Consider the following 18,590-nt stretch of genomic DNA (forward strand, 5'->3'; position numbering starts at 1 on the left):
CAAAATGATATAGTGAGGTACACCTCACTCCCATGGAGGCTGGAAGGACACTTGTGGCCTCCATTGGGTGCATGGAGCACTATGGATACGTTTAACATATACACTGTAATCTTTTCCTGGAGTAGATGTTACCCCCTTAGTGATGCCTGTTGGCTGCCTGTGTCGGCGGTCTATGTATGAAGAGCTGTTAATCCTTTAAATGCCGCTGTCAATTCGAGCAGCGGCATTTAAATACCTGTTCCGGGGTCCTGTAGGGTCCCCCCGGGATGAGATCGCAGGGAGCTGTGCGGGTGTCATGGCAGCCTGAGGTCCTTCTGAAAGTCCCCAGGGCTGTCATGGTAGAATGCCTATGAACCCATCTCCGTGGAGTGGCGTAATAGGCTGCCTGTCCGATCGCAGTATGATGTAATTCTATGGCATTACATCATATTGCAGGAGCGATCAAAGCATCGCAAGTTCTTGTCCCTTGTGGGGACTAAAATAAAAACAATAAAGTTTTACGAATTTAAGAAAAAGTACTAAGGTTTTAAAAAAAAACAAAACTTTTGCGCAATTTAGAATGTAAGATCTAAATAATAAAACAAAAATACGTGTTTGGTTTAGCTGCATCTGTAAAAGTCTGATCTATCAATATTATTTACTCTGCAAGGTGAAGGTCGTTCGATTTTGCGCTTTTTATCGGTCACCCTGTCTCCAAGAAAAAATGCAATAAAAAGTGACCAAATGGTCGCATGTGTTCTAAAATGGTACCAATGCAAACTACAGGACATCCTGCAGAAAATAAGCCCTTGCACAACTAGATTGGAAAAATAAGTTATTGCGCGCAGAAGATGGCGGCAGAAAATAAGCTGAAAAAAATGAAATGTACTTTTCATGTACAGCAAAAAAAAAATACCGTATAAGCTTGGCATCGTGGTAATTGTCCTGGCCCGTAGAATCAAGTTCTGTGTTTTTTGTTGCAGTTTGTGCACTGTAGAAACAAGACTCAACGAAAGATGGCGAAATGTTGTGTTTTTTGTTTTTTTTTTAATGATACATTAAATAGCGCCATTGAAAACTTCAATTAGTCACGTAAAAAACAAGCCCTCATACAGCGACGTCGATAGATAAATAACAGAGTTACTATTTTTTTTCAAAAAGTGAGGAAAAAACAAAAGCTTGGCCACTAAGGGGTTAAACATTTGGCTCGGAAGCAAAGTTCGCTGAGACTTACCTCGTTTATGTTGTTCAGGAGATCCTTGTGGAGGCTCAAAACATGCAAAAAGTGTAAATAAAATCCTTCTGTCAATTTGGGAATTTTTTTTTCTTATTTCCCGTAATTAATGGAGCTGCAGCCATAATCTGCACTGATTTGTTTATCTATTTTAAATGGCGGGGTCTCTGACTCTATGCCAAGTTCACACCTTCCTCCCTGTTTGATTTCACTTGTTCAGCAGCCAGTCCACCCATTGACTATAATGTGCTCCATCCAGCTTCCAGCATGCCGGCCAGAATACCCCCAGAGTAATAAAATATGCTGTACTTACAGATTGAACCAATATTGTATTAAAGCCGCTCACCAAATTAAAGCACACCCAAAAACGCAACAGGATGACACAAAGTCCCTATGCTTCTATCCCGTGGACCTGTAGGCACCCCATGTGCCCGTCTTAAGGTGCCACTGTACAGCACCAAATTCTTCACTAATAGCTGGAGCACCGAGAGCGATGTACAGTACGAGGCCCATAGATTAGGGCTGTGAACGCAAGGTTTTGTAATAGGGCCATGTGCTTGAGTTTTTACGGTATGTTGACATGGCGCGATTCGCCGTAGAATTTTCTGTGTGATTTCCACCTCCAAAATCTGTTTTTCTGTTGCAGTTTTTGACTTGGTTTTTAGAGGCAGAATTCGTATGGAAACCCTGCGACAACCTCTGCTGTGTAAGCATATCACTAGGCTACATCTGCACAGCGCAGGTTTTGTGCAGGGTCTCCGCACAGAACATCTGCTTTTCAAACCCGCAGCTAATGTTGTGGATTTTCTACAGATTTGACATTAGAATTTCTGCGTATTTTCAGTGCATAATATCTGTAGTGGAAAATCAGCACCAAATCTGCAGCTTCTGGTCTAGATTTGGCAAGGATTTCAGCCTCTTCATTGTAGCCTATTGGCTGACATCCGCAGTGTATCCAGTGCTTATAGTAACATGCTGCGGATTTAAAATCCACACTACATGTCCACCGGTTTTGTGCAGACCTTTTCTGCAGCGTGTGGACAGGATTTTGAATATCTAATCCACCCTACTGGTGCTTTAAATGCAGCAGGTTTTCTGTGTAGATGGTCCGTATGAAAGATCCGTCCCATGTAAACCTAAACTATATGTTGCTGAATGCTTGAGTCGAGAGAGGAGGAGAAAAGTAATGGAAAGATTGCTCCAAAGCTTTACTGTGTGACCTGGGGTCTTCACTGCAGACTGCAAATGCTTTGTAGAATTTAATTCTATTTCTTCCTTTTTTTTTTCTTCCTTCTCCCAAACTCATCCCCTCCTTTCTTTACACGGAGGTTTCTCTTCACCCCCGATGTGCACAGATGACTGCTGTCATATCGTTGCATCCCACATACACAGTAGATGCGGCTAGCCAGTGTAATTTGTGCACAAATGAATTCCCCTGTGTGCCGGAACATGATATAAATATGTGGCTCATTAGGGGGATGAAGCCTCTCATCAGCAGATGTAGGGTGTGATGCATTGTGGGATTCGAACAGTTGATTTTCAACAATGTTCTTTTTGTAAGACTGATGCTCCTCAAAAGATGGAACAGCATGACATCACCGCCACAGTCCGTCCAAATCACATTCCTCCAGTAGCATGGCGACTTCCCCTCCGCTCCTTCCTCACTGGCCTCTTAGCTGAGCATTGTTCTCACACATGTATTGTTCTCCTCCATAGTAGTTAATATGTTCAAGTGTTTATATTGCTGGGACCTGTATACTATTAAAGCGTATTCACCGCTGCCGTAAGTGTAAAGAGGCCGTTCTATAATGCATCTTCAGTATGCCGTTTCTGTTAACCAGTTAGTGTTTGTCTTTATCATGTTTCTCATGCTGTTCTATTGTGAATTAGGTTTTCACCTGTTGGGGTATACGGGAGGCTGTCCCTGTCTCAGGACCTCCTACTATCAGCCAAAATAAAGTGCTAGTCTCTATTAGAATGACCGCCATGTGATACATTTCTGCCGCTGCGGCTCTGGTAGTCGGACTCAGCAGTCATTGGATCCTTTTAAAGTGTTTTTTGTAATGACAGTTCTTTTAACACTAAATGCTCAATGCCACTATTCTTATTCTTATTAACTAAGTGCCCATGCAGTTAAGGATTTGTGTTACTCTAACTATTTACATTTTGAGTCTAGACCCACGGGTGATCTGTTCAGAGAGATGTAGTAGATGAAATGTCTATGGATTTCTTTACTCTGATTGATATGTACCATAAGGGTATAGATACATAAAAAGGTTATTTTCCCATGCAAGTTCTGTCCATCGCGGAATCTGCACGGGAATACACCCTTAGTGGGGTACCCACTTATGTCCAAATACCCTATTATGGCTTATAGACAGGAGTTGGCCTCTGAGAACCCCTAATGAAGATTAATAGTCATTAAATATCTATGTAAAAGAATTTAAAGAGGTTAAAGGAGAAGCTTCACATTCTAAACGCCCGGTGACCAGCCTTATGTCACATGGTGTATGGTAATAGTAGATTTACTTGCCTAACTCAAGTGAAATCAACCTGCGCTAACCTTTTGTCTTTCAGTTCCCCATGCTAAAGAGGCCACGTTCACACAGATGAGCCAAGAGCAGTGGCAGCAGTGTAACCCTAGATAGTCCGACGGCAGACTGCTCAAGCAGGATGCCGTCAACAGTTCGAGCTGGAAGCCTGAAAGACCCAGAGATTGCCGAGCTCTTCTTCAGAGATGATCCAGAGAAGCTTTTCACTGACCTCCGAGAAATTGGTCATGGGAGTTTTGGAGCCGTTTATTTTGTAAGTAAAACCAAGTGAATGTGTTCAGTATGTGCGTCGTGTGGTTGGGTACTTTCCTGGGTATTCAACGATACTTAGTGCCTACAGGCTGTCTGTAATACGGCACTGCCGATCACTGGCTGTTGGGTCCTGGTATGGGGTAGAGTAGGGTTAGATTCATACCGGGGAAAAGATGTGTAGCAGTCACATAATAGACTATTTGGATCGAGCACCAAGTCAAAAGCTTGGGCCAACAACCGATTTAGTAGGTGGTTTTAATTGCCCACAATGTGTGGTGTGATTATATAATGTAGTGTGGATGATGTGGAAGAAATGGCAGCTCTTGTAACAGAAGGATGATATGGGAGATGTAGTTAGCCCGTTTAGTGCCCACCATCTGTGTATATACATCCCAATTGTTCATTTACCGTGCCGTCCTCCTTATTTAGTGGCAAATCTGACTGTTGATTCAATCCTACTAGGATGATGGAATTCTCATGTTCAGCTCTCGGCAATGAAGTGCTCAATGTAGCGGTCAAAGCAAGCCGAATTACCAGCTAATGAGAGGCGATGCTAAAAAATAAATATGGAGACCATTGGTATTTTTATACACAGGAGTGCAGTTTTTATATTTTTTTACATTTTTTTTCCTATTCACATTTATTACATTGAATTAGAAGTAGGAAAAAAATAAGAAAATGTGATTGTTATACTATTTTTCTGCCCATTTTTCTCTATATTAAACGTAGAATTTGCATTTACTGGCCCTTATCTGGGACCATAAGAGAGCCGAATATATGCCTGAAATAATAAAACAATTAGAAATTAAATAAAAAATATTAGCCCTTAGGCCCCTATGTCCATTGACGGAAGGACGATCCGCAAATCAAGCTGCCTATAGGGAAGCATGGGAATGCGCTCATGAATTAAAGCACGCAAATTTGTTTTGTGGACCTTTGGGTCTGGAAAACAAATCGCATCATGCTCCAGTTCAGTGCGGTTGCCATTGAAGTCAATGGAAGCCGCCTGATCCGTGGCCCCTGTCCGCAATTGGATTCCGTGGGAAAGCAGGAGTTTAAAAAAAAACAAAAACTCTACTGCGTGCGTGCGGCGGCGGCATGCCGACTGGTGCTTTCGCACACATCCGCAGTTAAGAAAATAATAGATCTGGATAGGCACCGTGGATAGGGTCGGATTCTGCTGCAGGCTCCCACCTTATGGACATTGGGCATTAGGACGGTCTCACACGGGTGACCTGGACTCCACATGCAAGAGCTGACAGTGGAATTTGGCTGTAACCCCCACCAGGGACACCATGTACTTTCACTTTCTGTATTGCGGATGACTGCGGACGCTCGCCGTCGGTCATGCACAGTACAGATTTTTTTTTTTTTAAAGATTTTTTTTCCCCTGCGCCGTCACAAGGCACTGTGGCTCGTAGCCACGGCCCATCTGAAATGTCAATTGCGGATGAGCTGCGTGTCGGACGGTTTTGATTGACTGCAATGGAAGCAGTCCATGTGGAGTCTGCACAAAAACAGAACATGCGCAATCGCTATCCGCTCATTTGAGCAGATATCCTAATGATCTATATATTTTTTTAAATGTGTGTGGAATACCGCGGATCGTCCGCGCGGGTGACTATCGAGGATTCCACGATTGAAATCCAGTCGCGTGAGACCGGCCTTAGAATGTATTCTTTTGAAAATCTGAAATATTGATGTGGACATTTAGGTATCAGAGGCCTTGGTGACCCAGGGGTTAATTAAGATATCTGAATTCTGCATCTTTTGTCCTTCCTTAGTGCTTCTTAGCAGCTTCATCTAGTAATTCTACAAGCAGAAGCACATGGCAACAGCACCTAATTAAATAGCTGAATAAGATGTATAAGGCCGCTCACACAGGCGCTTGTACAGACGCCGCATGTTTTAACGCAGGGTTTACTGCGCCTTCAGCTGCGTTGTCATGCGTGTTTGACTGCATCATCAGCACAAGCAAGCTGATACCAGAACTGAAAAAACGTAGCTGAAAATGCTGTCAAAAACGCGGTAACCGCATTTTGAGCAGCGCTGAAAACGCACCCCATTCATTTCAATGGGCGAAACATTGTGTTTTAAAACGCATGAAAATAGAACAGGCAGCACTAAAAAAAAGTGCAATATTTTAGCACATGTCTGAGAAACCCCATTGAAATCACTGGTAGCGATTGACAGCGTTTAGCGCTGCGCTAAAAACGCTGAAAAAACGCCTGTGTGAGAGCGGCCTGAGAGGAGATTGAAAGCACATTCTGATTCTTGGTTGTATCAAAAAGCCAGAGGTATCCAGCAATGAAACCGGTCAAAAACCCTATTGAAGGCCACTAATGGTTAAACTCTGCCGTTAGTGGCGGAGTACCAACAACAATTTATCTTGTTTAACTACACAGCAAAGGTTGCTAGTACAGCTTACATGACTTGTACATTCCTACACGGATAAAACCAATCAAAAATCTGGGAATCAGGACATCCTTTACCGACATGGTTCCTTCTTTTGCATCTTCTGAAATGTGAATTGTAAAATCTACAAGGGTTTGCTGATAAGCCTTTGGCTTTACCCAGAAAGAAACGAGATAGAAAGATGAAACTATACATGTATTCCACATCCTCTCCACTGATCCCAACACACTTCTTACATGGGGTTTCCAAGTTCTGTAAGCCTTGCAAGAAGAAGGATTTCGGTTGTGCCTCAAACCAGTCATCCATAGCAGCCATGGCATCAGAAATGGTGTGAAATTTGGTACCCTTGAGGTGTTTCTTCAGGTTTGGAAACCGATGATAGTCGAAGAGAGCTAGATCTGGTGAATAAGGTGGGTGGTCAACCAGCTGGAAGGCTAGCTCCACCAGTTTTGCCGTGGTCGCTTGTGCAGTGTGAGCGGAGGTGTTGTCTTGCAGGAACAAGATTCCTTTGGACAGCTTGCTGCGCCTTTTGGCCTTCAGAGCTGCATTCAATTGGTCCAAAAGTTCAATGTAATACCTTGCATTGATTTTGGAACCGTTTTGAAGGTAGTCCACTAGCAGCACAGCCTCCTTATCCCAGAACACAGACGCCATCACCTTGGTGGCTGAACTTCTTTGGGTGAGGAGAACCACTTTGCCTCCACTCTTTTGACTGCTCCTTGGTTTAAGGGTCATACAAATAAATCCAGGTCTCATCCATAGTGACCAGTCGATCCAGGAAGTTCTTATCAGTCCGGAAACGCTGACAAATGGACCGGGAGGTTTTCACTTGAAGCTTTTCTGATCTGTTGTCAAACATTTGGGGACCCACTGTGCAGATGGCTTCTTCATGTTCGAATGTTCATGGATAATGACACAAACCCGTTCACCAGAAATCCCCATGATGTCTGCTATTCCTACAGCTGAAATTGGCCGATTCTCCAGTATGAGGTTGTGCAGAGCATCGACGATCTCCGAAACAACAACCTCTCGGTCGTCCAGGACGTTCCTCATCATTGGTGCTGAAGTGGCCCGTTATAAAGTTGGCAACCCAGTTCTTAACTGTAGAATATGAAGGGCATTGCTCCCCCAATGTCTGTGACATATCACCATCAATATCCTTCATGGACTTTCCTTGCAGAAACAAGAATTTTATCGCTCCTCTGCTCTCATTTGCTGTGAATATCGCCTTAGACTCCGCCATGTTTTCCCGCGGGCCTAGATCACTGTTGCCATAAGCTACAAACGCAAAATTTTGAAAACACGTTTTAGACACACAAGACTTTCATGTGATGTAACATTCGTTACCATAGAAACAAAAAAAGAACACAAAGCCAAAGACTTATCAGCAGCCCCTCGTATTAGCTAATGCACAACATACAGAACACAGAGCAGCATGGTGGCTCAGTGTTTGAGCAAGGACAACATCTGCTTAGAGTTGATGTTCTCCCTGTCTGTGTGGGTCTCCTCCTGCACTCCAAAAACATACTAATAGGTGGTTTTACAGTAGAACCCCAGTTGGGACAGAACTCTGTATTAAGTGACGTACAGCACTACACTTTATAGTGTTTTATGGAGGATGTTTAAAGGATGACTTTTGATGCCCTACCTTTTTATGGAGATGCCTCAAAATGCTACAATCCTGATGCACAGGCTGTACCTAACAGCCCCCGGTAATGGATGCTAATCACAGACCAGTTATGTTGGTCTCTGATTGTTTCAACCCCTTAAATACTACGGTCAATAGCACCAGAGGAATCTAAGGAATTTGCCAGAGATTGGGGACCCCCTGTCATCCCTAATAGTCAGCATTATTCGTCATTAAAATAGTGAATTCAATTTGTCACCCATCCCTACGGCCGCTCTCGCACAAATGCGCGATATCGTGGTAAAAAGCACATATGTGAGAGCCCCACCTCACCGTAAATGGGGAACAAAAGAAAATGCGAAACTTTTTTACATTCCTCCCAACCCCCCAAAAATAAAAGTTAATCAATTGAAAAAAGTTAACTCCAACATCTGGCGCCATTGGAACCTACGACTCATCCATCAAAAAACAAGGCACTGCCGAAAATTAGGTTATAACTCCAGAAATGGCAGTAAATGACAATAAAAAAAAATAGTTTGGCCCTTAACACTTGCAGTATTAGGGGGTGAACAGGTCATTATTGTTTTCTGGGTTTTTTTTTGGTAAATGTAACATTTTCTGCAGCTGTTAATATCTTAACCTCTCGGCCAACCCCTTTTTAAATAAGTACAGCCAGCCAAAGTAAGATGTATGATCGGGGCGGCCAGAGAGCACTTGTTCTGCAAACCAATGGAATGTTTGTCATATAAGAAACATTTTGGCCGCTCGCTAGTACAGCCCGGACAGGCAGTGACTCATTCTTTGTTGCTTTGTTCAGGGTGAATAATTGTCCAACATGACATGGGTGGGAGTGGCTGTTATTCAGTATATACTTACTGCTGCCATTGCTAGGAGAAGTCATCCTAAACAGACTGGAACACAAGTGAATTGGTATCTTAAAACTACTGAAAAGTTGCTTTTTAAACAAAAGGGTTTAAGTACGTTATGTACTTCTCCAAACCTGAGCGTTGATGTTTTAATACAGTTGAGCACGATCTTCCCCAATGGGGAAATCCACTGAGATTCCACTGCTGCTATGTGATCTATACATTCACAAGAAGATAAAACTGATGTTTGATTGCAGACTTGTGGCAAAACTCAGCTGTTAGTACTTCTGCCACAGCGGTAGATGTTCTTGGGGGAAGTTGGAGTTGTCTGCACAGTTTGGAACAGTAGGGTGCTTTACATGGGCTGACCGTCACCCGAGTATTAGAGCTTCTACGGGCGACTGTCAGTCACTAACTTATCGGAGCCCGTGTAAACAGGCAGTCCTTTATCTGCCAGCTTACTCTGAATGGAGGCAAACAGAAGAGAACTCCAGCGCCTCCATTCAATGAGTGGTCATCTCTCCTGTGTGAAAGGGGTTTTCCAGGCAGCGCTTGCTGTTGAAGTGGGAACTGCTGCTCCAACCTCTGTGTAGAGACCGGCATTTATAATTGCAGGTGGAGCTCTCATTGAAATGAATGCAGTTATGAGTGTCGACCCTTATACGAGTCGGAGCAGTGGGTTCCGCTCCAATCTTGGTGTATCCCGGCTTATGATGGCGAATGCTGCCTGGAAAATCCCTTTTTAAGGTGCCCATGCACATAAAGTCAGTCGCCTGGATCCGTCTATTTCGGTGGGACTGGCTAACTATCTTATGTGTATAGGGTGGTCCGAAGTCCGTCAGACTTCTTGCCCTCCTAGGAGATACTGCTACAGGTGTGCAGATTGAAAGCACATGTACGCTTGGCTAAACTGGGCATATATATTTCGGGAGGTCATAAGAAATTTTGGACAACAGTTGAAGATGTTTGGCTACCCTTAGTGGCTCCCCTCCAACCCTTTGAAAGAGATTGTCCTATTTCTAACTATTGATGACTTGTCCTTGGGTAAGTCATCAATTGTTTGGGGGTCCACTGTACTTGAGCCTCACTGATCAGCTGTCGAAGTTGTACGGTGTGCAATGGCCTGGAGTAGTACTGTGGGATGAGCTCCATTTGAAGTGAAGAGGTCTTAGCCTGCAGTACTGCTCTGGGCCACTGCACGCTGTATGGAGCTGTGCTTCCATCAACACAGCAGATTCCTATACCAGAACAACTGATCACCAGTCTGCTATTGATGACCTTTTTCTAATGCAAGGTCATCAATAGTTAAGGGGCAACCCATTCAAAGGTATTTGTCAAGGCATTTACTATTGATGTCCTATTCTCGGGATAGGACATCAGTAGTTGATTGACTTGGTCTGCCACTCTAAATCCCTGCCGATCACCTAATCCTTAGGCCTACTGTCTGTGCAGCTGAGCTGGATGTCTGCATTAGAGTTGGAGCCAGACGTATAATAGGTTTTGCTCCCATTGATTTTAGTGAGAGCAATGCCTTTTATTACCCTTACGTCTCTGACCCCAGTGCAGATGTCTGGTTCTGCTATACGGCAGCAGGCTGGCGGATCAAATGATATTCATTGACCCCTACTGATCAACTAATGATGACCTAGTAAATGCCCAGAAAACCCCCTTTTAAACTGCATAAAGTGCACATGAAACAGATCTATTCTGCAACATTCTTGCACTAAATCGTTGCTTTAGCTCTTTCTGTGTTCGAAAACCTCAAGTCAGGCACCAAGTTGGTCATTCCTAAATTGCTTTTCCTGACTGAAAGCTTTGCTTTGCAATGCCTTAAAAATTTGAAAGAGGACTGAAATGGCCCTACAGTGCAAGGACCCTGCAAACAGCACCTCAGAGCTCAGCTTCCTGGATACCAGTGGTTAAGGGAGCTAGAGAGAACTCCAATCAATGCTGCATATTCAGGCTTGATCTTCCTTTCCTTAACAAGCACCTTGTTCAGTAGCTTTACGGCCTGCAATGTTCTATAACAAAGCATTCCATTAATTTGGTTGTAGTTTTCGGGATTGTCCTGAAGTTTTCTACAAGATATTCTGTCTGGTGATGAAATGTTTTCCGCTTGCACTTTTTAGGCTGCTCAGTAAATGCCTCCTGCCTCTTCTGGGCAGTGCTTTTATGACCCTGTAAAACTCCAAATTTAAAAAGGAGAAAATAGACTAGTGATTAATGACTAATATATGAACTCCGCTTCAGGTACTGGACACAAAAAGGCTAATTATATGGCCCCCTCTAGTGGAGAATGGGCTGCATTGTTGTCATTTACTGCTAGAGGATGCCACGATTTCTTTATAACAGGATACATTGTTTTTGTTTGAGCATGGGTTTCTTAGCATTCCGTTTCTTCATCTTGGCTTTACTTTATTAGAATCTGAAGAACGAGGCAGATAATTGGTGCTTCTAATAGTTGGGTACTCAAACACTTGACAGCTGCTTTTAGTACGATTTGTATCGCAGTTAAATGACTCGTGTCGGCTGCAGAACCTTTAAAAATAGGATTTAGTTGAGAGATTTGACAACATAGGGCAAAATATAGCAGTAATAATCCCATCTTGCATTCCTAGAGTAGCAATTGGATTAAAGTTTGTACAGTGGGCTAAAGATACAATCGGGTTCATTACTAGGTGCGTGTGACACATTTATTTTCTTGCAAGCAGTAAGACTTGTCTCTTCCAGTTCATCTTATTTTCTGGCCAATCAATCATTGCTCTTTGCACCCGTAATTTGTATTGTATTGCACTGTTGCCTCATAGAATTATAAAGGTTTGGGGAAAGGGGATATACCACTTCACCGCTTTCTTTAGAGGTCACTCTCATCTTTGTCAGTTGTGATTGTCGTCATCTGGGAAGTTTAATGGTGCAGACCGAAGTCTTCACATACCCATTGTGGTCGCTTGTATCCACTGGAGAATTGAGATGATTGGCCTTGCTGTGGTATGCTTCTAATGAACTACAATCTGTTAATTGCTCAATTATTTTCACAACATGGGAGGGTAAGGGGTGGGAGTGTCTTGTATTAAGTTTTTAGCTAACTTTTATAGTTTATGAGCTCAAGAACACCTTTAACACGTGTTGCTTCACATCCTGGTTTTATTTTTATCCTAGGCACACGATGTGCGCACCAATGAAGTGGTGGCCATCAAGAAAATGTCCTATAGTGGAAAGCAGTCAAATGAGGTAGGTATCCGTTCGGTGTACTATCAGCTCATGCTCTCTATAGTCTCAGTAGTTGCTATTAAAGGTCCGCTTTGGCGAAAACACATTTTCCATCTCTGCTTTCCTCACTTGTCACACTCTCTAAAGATTTCATTTCTGTATTGCAGTCCCTCCCATGCAGTGCAGCCTCCTATCTGATGCTTATCAGGCACAATCTCGATACTGCATTCACTTTTACTATTCTGTGCTATCAATCCAATGAAGCATCAGCAAAGAATTAGCTAAAGACTGTACCATCTCTGCCTGCAGGGGGGACAGTTTAATTATGATTACCTTCTGAATTCACTTAAATAAGCTACAGACCGTAAGTATACTTTCAGGAGGATGAGCTGTGATCTCCTCTTTTTTAACTGTGTGATCATCAGCAGTACCTAGGACTGTAGTGTCCCTACTAAGCAGTTTCTGTGTAAGGGTTCATGTAATAGCATCCTACAGATATTACTGACTAGCTTGATAATACATAAACCAAAGTAAATCAGAACTGAGATCACATGGCTAGGAGTTTCAGATGGAAAGGTATAACTATACACTATATACTGGGGATAGTTACATAAATGAGAAAAAACACTGGAATTGGGGATAGTTACATAAATGAGAAAAAACACTGGAATGGCCCCTTAAAGGGGTTGTTGGAGGACCTTTACTATAGATAACCCATCTTTATGATAGGTCATCAGTAGTTGATCGGTGGGGTCCAGCTTTCAGATTCCCTGCTGATCAGCTGTTCAGACAGCACTGGAAGCAGATAGTGCTATCAGCGTTGCAGCAGCTTGGGTTGGTACTGCACTGAATTCAGTTTATCTCCTTTCTTATCCTTTTTTGCCCTTTCATGATTCTTGGAAAAATAAGGCTTTACTGAGCTAAGGCTAGCCAAAGCCTGAAGTGTTGGCTTTGATCCAGTGATCAGCACAGGGCAACTGTTTGCAGTGTTACACAGTGATATTTACCTGTATATCCCACTATCCATTTCCCCTTCTGATAAGCTATGCACTGTTTTCATCTGATTAAATAAATCCCCGCTGAACTGTATCGTGTAGCCGACAAGAAATGATGGAGTACTTTAATCTAAAATTCAGCCTTTTCTGTAGTGTCTTATTGTAACTTCATTGCCTATCCTAAGGTCACCTTTAGTAGTTGAAGAAAGCCCAACAACCGCCCACCCCACTTTTTTTCTGGCTTACAATAGTTTTAGTGCTTCCATTGCTTCATTATACCAAAGCAAATATGACTTTTTTTTTTTTTTTTATATATACCCCCTTCAACAGAAATGGCAGGATATCATCAAAGAAGTGAAGTTCCTTCAAAGGATAAAACATCCGAACAGTATAGAATATAAAGGCTGCTACCTGAGGGAGCACACGGCATGGGTAAGAAGCCTTTCATCCAACTGCTACATGCTTTTTATTACATGTTCTCATTTTCTTGCTGGTGAATGCATTCGCTCTTTTATACTACACAATGAAGCTCTGCCCATACTTTCGTGGAAACTGTTATTTATTAATATTGTACAAAACGGTCCTGCAGTTTTTGGGCTGTTTAGTTTGTAATGCCCCATTAAGAGCAAATAAATGTGGGAATAAAGAAAGTGGGTAATTTGATACATAGAATTAAATTTGGTTGTGTGTGTTTAAAGAGGTGAATCGTACTAAACAATTGCATTTCCGGTGAAATAACACAAGATTACCTTTTCTTAGAACTCTGCATTCTGCCAATTTCTCTGTCGTTCCTCTTGGATATGTTAAAATAAATTTAAGTGGGTGTTATCATTTCTCTTGCAAATGGGGCGTATCCCATAACACACACGTCAGTTTAGGGATATATCGTATTGAGAAAGTGAATGGTAACATAGTATGTAAGGCCGAAAAGACACATGTCCATCCAGTTCAGCCTATTACCCTCCAATGTTGATTGAGAGGAAGGCAAAAAAACGCAATGAGGTAGAAGCCAAGTCTCCCCATTTAGGCCTCATGTCCACGGGCAAAAAAAGAATTAAAATCCGCAGCGGATTTTAACTCTTCTCCCGCGCGTGGATCCGCATCCCATAGGGATGCATTGACCACCCGCGGATGGTCAATAAAAGTGATTTAAAAAAAAAATGGAGCATGAAAAAATCTGGACCATGCTCCATTTTCGTGCAGGTCTCCCGCAGGGACGGCTCCCGCAGGCTTCTATTGAAGCCTATGGAAGCCGTCCAGATCTGCGGGAGACCTAAAATAAGAATTAATTCACCCGCAGCGGGCCGGGAGGGTCTTCTCTTCCTCACGGCCGGATCTTTCTTGCTTCGGCTTGGCGGATGTGCCCGGCGACGTGCCGCCGGCGTGCCGAGTTCATCCGCCAGCCGAAAAAGAAGATCCGGCCGTGATGAAGAGAAGACCTTCCCGGTCCGCTGCGGGTGAGTTTATTCTTTCAAATTCCTATTTTAAGCGCTCATGTCCGCGGGGCAGGAGGGACCCGCTATGGACTCTGCATGTAGAATCCGTAGCGGGCCTGATTTTCCCCGTGGACATGAGGCCTTAAGGAAAAAAATTCCTTCCTATCTTTAATCTGGCAATCAATAATCCTCGGATCACCGAGAGCTGGAGGGTCAGACATAGACCCTGGCAGCTCTGCAGGTGACTAATGTCACCACAGGGGTTGCTTTCCCCTATAACTAGGGCTCCTATGGACGCCCTAGCTACAGTGGGAAAGTGTCAAAGTTAAAAAAAAAAAAAAAAATGTGAATGTCCCCCAGAGGTCTTATATGACGTCATGGGGGACATAGATAGCAAAATACACAATTACATACATAAATAAAACAGAATAAAACAGTACATACATAAGAAAGAGAATAACACAAAGCAGACACCAACAAAAACCGTCGCCGTATGCACCCTGTAAACCAAAACCATACATACTATATATCAAAACGTCCGAAATAGAGGAACCCATTTCCATACTTTATTTTAGTGTAAATATAAATTTTTTTTTAAAAACTATAAATGTTAAATAAATCATTTTTTTTAGCATTTTACCCCCAATAAAACTAAAAAACGGAAAAAAAAGTCAGTGAAAAAAATATTTAAAAAATAGTCCTATATGTCACAGGGAAAAAACGCAGCAAAAATAATTTTGGTAGCTAAAGGAAAAAAAATGGAGCAGTAAAACCGCCACATGGGTAAAATCCCTTAAAAGTGTCTGGTCCTTAAAGGGGTTGTCCCGCGCCGAAACGGGGTTTTTTTTTTTTTCAACCCCGCGAGACAACCCCGATGCAGGGACGTAAAAAAAAAAACCGCTCAGCGCTTACCTTAATCCCCGCGCTCCGGTGACTTCTATACTTACCGGCTGAAGATGGCCGCCGGGATCCTCTTCCTCCGTGGACCGCAGCTCTTCTGTGTGGTCCATTGCCGATTCCAGCCTCCTGATTGGCTGGAATCGGCACGTGACGGGGCGGAGCTACACGGAGCCCTATTGAAGAAAGCAGAAGACCCGGACTGCGCAAGCGCGTCTAATTTGGCCATTCGACCATTTTAGACGGCGAAAATTAGGCGGGCTCCATGGAGACGAGGACGCCAGCAGCGGAGCAGGTAAGTGAAAAACTTTTTATAACTTCTGTATGGCTCATAATTAATGCACAATGTACATTACAAAGTGCATTAATATGGCCATACAGAAGTGTATAGACCCACTTGCTGCCGCGGGACAACCCCTTTAGGGTACAAAACAACCTGGTCCTTAAGGGGCTAAAGTCAATGGGAATGCACAAATATGTACTGCCTATTTGCGCATAATATCAATGGGACCGGCTTACGTTTTTTTTCTTTTACACACAAATAGTCAGTGATTTATGTGCTAAAAAAAAACACGCAAGAAAGGCCAAACTACACGTTATAGGCAAGGTTTCGGTCTGTGAATGTGCAGCGTTTTCAAGAACAGACACATAATACACCACTGTCGGTCCCCCAGTGTCGGAGCTAGAAGCCACCGCTGAATGCACTGAGGGGGGTTTCCAGTGCTGACACTGGGAGAATGACAGGAGAGGTAAGTTTAAAAGTTACTCCCCAAGACGCCACGAGTCGCCTGCCTTTAGTCCATAAGCTTGGCTTATAGCGACAGAACGAAGTTATAGATTATAGACACCCACTTGTGATGACTCTGCTACAAGTTATCTTACCTGAAGCGGTTTAGAAGGAAAAAAAAAAACTTTTTGCAGCAAAATCTATAATAAATCAATTAAAAGGGGTAAATGGTGGCACAAAGTTATCATAACATGTTAAATCTCAAGTTTATACTTTAGTCGGTCTATTAAAGTATTAAAGGGGTTGTCCCGCGGCAGCAAGTGGGTCTATACACTTCTGTATGGCCATAATAATGCACTTTGTAATATACATTGTGCATTAATTATGAGCCATACAGAAGTTATAAAAAGTTTTATACTTACCTGCTCCGTTGCTGGCGTCCTCGTCTCCATGGTGCCGACTAATTTTCGCCCTCCGATGGCCAAATTAGCCGCGCTTGCGCAGTCCGGGTCTTCTGCAGTCTTCTATGGAGCCGCTCGTGCAGAATGCAGGCTCCGTGTAGCTCCGCCCCGTCACGTGCCGATTCCAGCCAATCAGGAGGCTGGAATCGGCAATGGACCGCACAGAAGAGCTGCGGTCCACGGAGACAGAGGATCCCGGCGGCCATCTTCAGCGGTAAGTATTGAAGTCACCGGAGCGCGGGGATTAAGGTAAGCGCTCCGGTAAGCTTTCTTTACCTCCCTGCATCGGGGTTGTCTCGCGCCGACCGGGGGGGGGGGGGTTGAAAAAAAAAAAAACCCGTTTCGGCGCGGGACAACCCCTTTAACTATAAGAATGAATTTAAAAATAGTTCTGTTGGAGTAAAACACAATTGCTTTTTTGGAGGTAAACTTTATTAACTTGCGGTCCTTTTTGACGGGACAGTTGTCAGGTGATTAAGTGCCCGACAGTTGTCCCAGCGATTATCGCTCCTGTGCTTTCATAAGGCCCCCTGTCCCCGGTCGTTGCGGTATCTCCGCCGCGGGAGCAGGAGCTGCAGACAGTTATCCGCAGGTCAGCCTAATCGGATAGGATGACCGCGGAGAATCGTGGCAATTCGCAGCATGCTCCAAATTGCCATCCGCGAGCGGAGAATCACAATGATTCTCGGCTCATGGACGGGGCCGGCGCTTTCCATAGCAAGGGGGCCTAAAGGAGTGACTATTGCTAAGTTAATGGAGACGGAATGGGTCCGCCCGCCCGTCTCCATTCACAGTAAGCGGGCCGTTGTGCATAGATGAACTACCGCCTGTTTCCATGGGCCAATTACTGTTTCATTTGTACACCTGCACAAACTGAATAATGACCGATAGGCGACAGAATTATGCTTCGTTTGTTCAGAAACTGGCGCTGTTTACACTGAATGAATGATTATCGTTTAGATTTGCGCGATCCAGCGAGAATCTGAGCAATAATTCTTTCTTGTAGAACGTCTCTTAAATGTCCCAAAACATTGATTAACCTAAAAAATGTTTTAGTATAGTCATGACCATAACAATCTGTGCAATAAACGTATCGCAGCCTTTATAATTGGATTATACCAGACAGATAGAAGTGAACACTGCAGCGGTATTGCAGCTTTCAGCATTTTTACTTGAATATAGATTAAACAAGTTTACGTTGCTATTAGGGTTTTGTAGTAAATAAATAAAAACTACAAATATAGGGGGAAAAAAGTGTAAAATCTTCTGATTTCTTGAATACAGAGAAAAAACTTTTTGTCTTGAAGTTGAAACCTAGCCCAGGTTAACAGATTAGTTTTATCTCCAATGCTTACACTGAGGCCTATTGTAATACATTTGGGACTAGGGGGCCCTCACTAGCCAAGTCTTTACTATCTTTTATATTGCAGTATTCTGTGTAGCTCTGTTCTATGCACCATGCCGACCTGTCCTTATGTGTGTTGTCCGTACTTTCTCTTATTGGGCACTTGAGTGCAGTTCAGTCCTCAGTAAACGTTCAGAAGCAGATACAGTATTTCTGTGCAGTAGATTGAATGTACATGATACAATTTATACATGTGTATTTTCTCTCTCCAGCTGGTCATGGAATATTGCTTAGGATCTGCATCAGACTTGCTAGAAGGTAATTCATGTTCATGGTTTGTATTGACTCCTATAAAGAGATACTTTTCTTAACGCTGCAGCTTCATTTGCATGTATTTAGAGAACAGTGGGTGGTCTGTTCTCTAAATACATCGCTATTGGTCTCCAGCGGGACAGCTGCTGAAAGAATGTTATCACCGCTGCCCGCGGAGAACTCGGCGTGCGGTCCCTCTGATCAGGGACTATGGGTTTTAAGCTGAGCTGAACTCTGTGATGGACGAAAACTGCACGGTGAGTGCACAATGGACACACATTT

General features: G+C 43.3%; 1 protein-coding gene across 2 annotated transcripts in view; it reads left to right on the forward strand.

Annotated features, from left to right (window-relative positions):
- TAOK1 (TAO kinase 1) overlaps positions 1-18,590 on the forward strand; it is a 123,558-nt gene that overhangs the window by 65,469 nt on the left and 39,499 nt on the right. For both annotated transcript variants that reach the window (XM_066599579.1, XM_066599580.1), the window contains exons 3-6: positions 3,791-4,018; positions 12,085-12,156; positions 13,461-13,562; positions 18,269-18,314. In XM_066599579.1, coding sequence (XP_066455676.1) covers positions 3,887-4,018; positions 12,085-12,156; positions 13,461-13,562; positions 18,269-18,314 — 352 coding nt within the window. In that variant the 5' untranslated portion in view covers positions 3,791-3,886. The remainder of the gene's footprint in view (positions 1-3,790; positions 4,019-12,084; positions 12,157-13,460; positions 13,563-18,268; positions 18,315-18,590) is intronic.

The sequence above is a fragment of the Eleutherodactylus coqui genome, chromosome 4 (genome assembly GCF_035609145.1).
Source record: "Eleutherodactylus coqui strain aEleCoq1 chromosome 4, aEleCoq1.hap1, whole genome shotgun sequence".
In the NCBI taxonomy this organism is placed as follows: Eukaryota; Metazoa; Chordata; class Amphibia; order Anura; family Eleutherodactylidae; genus Eleutherodactylus; species Eleutherodactylus coqui.